Genomic DNA, 5,508 nt, shown 5'->3' on the forward strand with positions numbered 1-5,508 from the left:
GGGAACGCTGGGAACGCTGGGAACCTTATCCTTTTAAAAAGTCGACATAGTCAGTGTCACCACCAACTCAACTGGGAGGTCAAAGTGACATCTAAGCAGCAAACACAAGAGAAAAACATAGAAAACCATGCAAGTACAGAATGAAAAGGTTTATTGAACTAAATTAGGAATGCAATTAAATTTTGGACGGAAACAAATGAAAAACAAACAAACAAGCAAACAAACATACAAATCTGGACCACAGTCTGTACAAACAGTGTAGATGCAAAACCGCCAAATCACCTCGTTTCAGTACTGGTCAATATAGTTAATAAGGAAAACTGCTCCTTAAACGAGACCAAGAAACGGGCGACGTGGAGGTGCTGAGATCTTTTAGTGTCAATGAAAAGGAGGTCATCGATTCTATCGGCGCATTTCTGTTCTGAGCGGGTTCTGCTTGGACGGTAGCTCGACTGTATTCAAGCCAAAATACAGTTTTACAGCTACAAGCCCTCTGACTATACAAAGGTAACTGTGGTTTGGTCATAAATAAAAACAACAACAACACAAAAATACCACCATTCATGATTTGTGAGCATGTATACAACTCAGACAACAGCAGAAAAACAAAAGATAAAGCTGCTTGATTAATGGATCACGTGCCAGGTCAGCTGGTCAGGCTTTGTGTTTCAATAAGTGGACACTGGTTTTGTTCTTTTGTTGGTCGTTGTGGTTTGTGTTCCCCCCATCAGGCCTGTCTCAGTACTGTTCAGCTCACTCCACTTTGCTGTAATCCTCCGCGTGGCCCAGCACCTTCTTCCTCTGTCGGATCATGTGGAAGTAAAGCTGGGGGAAGACTGGGGGTGAGGGGGTGGGGTTAACAGAGGAAGATCAGTACGTAAATAAGCAACAAAAAACACAGGCTTCCTTTCGGTTCGATAGTTATCTCACACACACTCCTCACATGCACAGGCGGTGCATTTGTTTCTAGACGCAGTAGCTACAGTTAACATCTGCACAGATGGAACATTAACCCATGTTCAGGCTGACGGGCGCCGCACACAGGCAGCGTGTGATGTCAAACACCCACACCCATTATTTTCGATGGAAGCCCACACACCTGTGGCAAACTGATGCGTGTCATCCTGAAGTGTTGGCATGTATCAACAGCTTAGGCCAAATTTAACACACTGCAGTGGCCACAGTCATGCAAATAACACAAGGTAAAAATCCCTCTGTGTTTACTCTCAACATACTCTGACACCATCTTTACCTTTTCTCTAAATTATGATACGATACTGTCACTAAAAATGGGGAAATGTTAAATATGCTGGTTGACTCACGGGGAATGTAGGAGATCATGATGAGGATGAGGAAGGTGTAGTAGTCAAAAGAGAAGTTGTATTTGTTGGGGAGAGTGACGGAGTACAGGCCGGTCTTCTGCACATACGGCAGGGCTGCATAGATAGTCAGCAGTTCCCCAGTCACTCCCATGGGATACAGCACGATGAAAAAGGTGTACCTGCAACACAGGGAGTTGTGGAAGAGAGAAATAATAAATCACACAGCACAAGGGGTGGACGGTGTAGCTGGTAGAAACACCAAAACGCTGACCGAGATATTCATGATATGAATGTGGACAACTCACTGTATGATAACCGCTGAAGCTAACAACAGCATGAACATGCACGTGTGCTTTCCACTAAAACTAAAATTGTTCTACTAGGAAAATGAGGGTGGAGAACACAGTGCTCCAACCAATCTAAAAGAGACAGTTCTGGTTTCAGAAGTGTACATGGCAGCAACGCCAGAAACACTTTTCTCTCTTCAGGATGAAGTGGAGGAGCGTGGCCAATGTTTGTCAATGTGCTCAGGCTCTGACACAAGCAAAGATTCAAATACAACATTGCCTAAAACGCTGACAAACTGCTGTGGAAGCACACTAACACAACATAACTGCATTTCAGTAAACCATGGAGCCCGTTCTATCTGCTGTCAGTGGTGAAAAGGCTGCGTTCGCAGCTTCAAATCCCAAAGCACAAACAGCTGTTACAAGAAAGTGGATCATTATACACATGCCTACATCCCAAACTCCACATACTCAGAGATATAAACACTGGGCTCATACCATGTGCTGCTGCACGGTGATGTGTGTAAATAACAAGGATAAATGCTGCCTATGTTTTAATCATGAACTGCTGTGGGATCAAACCTTTGTCTGAGCCTTTACTGAATGTTCCACAGGTGCATGGCCAGTCTGCAGCTCAAACCCAAAGTCGATTACCAATATAGCAACAGTCTCATTTGCTACCCAGCAACCAACCCTGCAGGGAGACAGGCACTTAACAACAGTTGCCTTGGTTGTAGATGCAGATGAACCCCAGCACAAGGTTTTCAGTAGATTGTAATTGTTTGACCCAGCTCTGATCAAATGATCTAATGTCAACGTGATCGTTCATCCGTGTTTTCAGCACGTCGATTTACAGCCAGGATGAATGTCGAATGATTTCCCTACCTTGCCCATTTAATGAGGTATGGCAGGTGATTGAGCAGGCTGAAGGTGTAGAAAGAGTAGCGAATGATCTCTGTGATGGTCCAGGCGGTGACAAAGAGCAGCACGCTGTCCTCACTCTGCACCTGCAGGAACACACACAAAGGATGATGGGAGGAGAACAGTCTGCTGTAGGCTCAGCCATGCTGTTTGTTTGAGATGCTCAGAGATCAGATCACACTGCAGGCCTCATATCCTCAGACACTAGGTTAAAGCCAATGTGAATATGATGTTAAAAGCTAAGGCACGCCTCAGTTTCCACAAGCATTCACACACAAGGGAAATAGAGAAAAATGTCAGTACAGCATCAAACAACAGACAGAGAGAAAAGAAAACATCAAACATTAAAGATACATTATTCACTGTGTTAAAATTCAGCAGATTCATTCCTGCGTAAGAAGACCGTCTGATGTTACTTACCAGTTTACTCTGGTCCAGTCTATTAACAGGGCAAACAATACATCAGCTGGTCAATCCTCAACATACTGACACTACTGTGTCATTCATGCCAGGCCCGTTAGACAACCTGTATAAAGACGGGCTGATTTCTGTGTGTAGGTGATCGGAGAGAAACTCATCTTACCTCCCTGACGCTGTGTGTGATGGCCCAGGTGAGGAAGACCCGGGACATGACCTGGAACCCAGTCAGGACCACAGAGGATGGTACAATTCCTAGGATATGAAACCAGAAACAGACACTTAATAGAGATGAATTTCTTTAATTAACACATTTTCTAGTCTAACAGTGAGAACAGTACTGAGATGTTTAGATGCTGATGATAAATCAGTTTATTATCTGACCAGACAGGAAATCCAGTTTATCTTTTCATCTTCTCAAATGCTGCATTGTTTGTAGGAGTTTTAAACAGAGAAGTGAGGCTCTGTTTATGGGTAAACGTATTCGTCAGGCCTTTTGATGAGACACTGTGTGAGCTCTCAGACACACCCACACAAAAAGGCCACAGTCATAAATGTTGTCTTCCACTGGCCAGCAGAGAGGGACCTAGAGATCTGCCAGTGTGTGTGCACTCTGAGACGGCAGCAGCTGCAGGGAGCCTGTTTGCAGTGGGAAAGGTCAGCTATTTGTCTTCAAATCCCAGATAATGAAGAGAATGGACTGTGAACTGCAGCGAGGCGAGAGCCACTCTCTCCTCATCGCATTAACACCACAGCTCCCAGCAGCGTGTCCACTCTGTCTTTGGCAAACACTTCAAACATGAAACGCCTGTTTGTCTGTACATATTTACAGCTGAGACACATTTACAAAGCCAGTCAGGTGAGTCATAATTACAATGAGACCAGTCAAAATCATAGAATTTAAAGCATCAACTGCTGCTATCTGACTTGTCAGTGAGTTGAGATTTCTACACATTCTAACCGTCAAAACATTTAAGTTTGAGTCAAGTCGTATCACAATGATCGAAACGTATCTTATCTCATATCTTCAATGTATATTTGACAGGTCACTTTGTAGGAAGAGATAGTGTACCACAGTGCTAAATAGTAAAAAAGGTCCCCATTCTCAAGCAACCAGCATCAACACTAAGGTTTTTAAAAAAATTGAGAAGAGAAACTCACCTACAGCACAGTGCAGGATCTATGAAAGGAAAAGATCACAGACAGTGACTTGGTATACTTATTTTAACTCATCTGTATGGTTTGGTTATTATTTATCATGCCAATGTTTTATTAACTTATTATTAAGTTCCCTTTAATATTCTCAAGATATCAGTAAAAGCATTTTTCTGACACTAGAACAAAAACAAACCCTGCCTTCCTAAATAACGTGTTGTTTAATATAAGTTGTAAATTAAACCACTGACACTGTTAAGATTGACTAAATACCGCAGTGCATGTGGTGTTCAGTCTGTGCACAGGTTACATCTCCTGTCACAGACAAACAGTCAGCCTCTGCACCATGTGTATGTGTGTGTATGAGCACATGAGGAGGAACTGAACAAATGTATTGTATCCAGTTTTAAAACTTCATTTATTCTTATTACTTTGAAATCTTACAGAAACCTTTATAAAATACCCAAGTGTTCTTTTGGCTCTGTGCCTTTGACACAGCGTAGACGGACATGTTCGCTTGCCAGAGGACATACCAGACATTACAGATAACAGCTCTGGGACACTCTGGGCCTGAATCCAAGCCTCAGCCAGCTTTTACTGTCATGATAGTTTCTCTGGCAGTTTAAACAGGCTGAGATTAATAAGTAAACCAAAGTTTTAGTGATTCATTTATCTATTAAGCAGTGTGAACACCACAGCCCTCACTGTGGATGTCTGGAAATCATTAACTCTAGTTTACTGCTTGGACCACTGATCGTTGCATCTCCACCAATATGATCGAGCACTGAGGTCATCTGGTCATCTACTTTTAGAAGTCACCAGATCAAGATGTAGGTGATGGGGGTGATTGTGCATTCCACCTGAACTTGGCTCTGTCACTGACCTTGGACTCTTTAAATTCAAACTAAAGACTTCTCTGTTGTTCAAAGACAACTAAGATTGTATCAGTGAAACACACCGCTGCACTGGATGACATGTTTTGTTCATTACAAAGCCCTAGACCCGAGCGTGGGTAGCTAGCGTAACGTAAACAAAGCAGAGAGCTTACGCAAGATCTCATGCATGTGCGGTTGACCAACTTCCGGACATTATGGCCGCTCTGAGGCTTCGGGGAAACAAAGCTGGTTCTGGGGTTTTGTAATGAAAGAACATGTCACCCAGTGCAGTGGAGTCTCTCTGATGTGTTTTTAATCATTTTTAACAACAACAAAGGTTTTAGTTCCTGTATATTAGTACAGAAAAATAACCTGACTTATCCTTTAATGAAAAATGGTGATATCTGTCCTCATCTCACCTCCAGAATAGCTCCAGTCTGAAAGAACTTCAGAGGCTTCTCTATGGAGTAGTACAGTCCATGGTAGCTTCCTCTGGCCAGGTAAGCTCTGACCAGACCTACAGCTATCACC

General features: G+C 43.0%; 1 protein-coding gene across 1 annotated transcript in view; it reads right to left on the reverse strand.

Moving 5' to 3' along the window:
- Positions 1 to 430: 430 nt before the first annotated feature.
- hacd2 (3-hydroxyacyl-CoA dehydratase 2) overlaps positions 431 to 5,508 on the reverse strand; it is a 7,960-nt gene continuing 2,882 nt past the window's right edge. Inside the window, exons 2-7 of the mRNA XM_020624018.1 lie at positions 5,397 to 5,508; positions 4,109 to 4,127; positions 3,114 to 3,202; positions 2,495 to 2,616; positions 1,323 to 1,501; positions 431 to 836 (exon numbers count right to left, since the gene is read on the reverse strand). Coding sequence (XP_020479674.1) covers positions 754 to 836; positions 1,323 to 1,501; positions 2,495 to 2,616; positions 3,114 to 3,202; positions 4,109 to 4,127; positions 5,397 to 5,508 — 604 coding nt within the window. The 3' untranslated portion in view covers positions 431 to 753. The remainder of the gene's footprint in view (positions 837 to 1,322; positions 1,502 to 2,494; positions 2,617 to 3,113; positions 3,203 to 4,108; positions 4,128 to 5,396) is intronic.

Source organism: Monopterus albus, unplaced genomic scaffold (assembly GCF_001952655.1).
Source record: "Monopterus albus unplaced genomic scaffold, M_albus_1.0 scaffold318.1, whole genome shotgun sequence".
Lineage (NCBI taxonomy): Eukaryota > Metazoa > Chordata > Actinopteri > Synbranchiformes > Synbranchidae > Monopterus > Monopterus albus.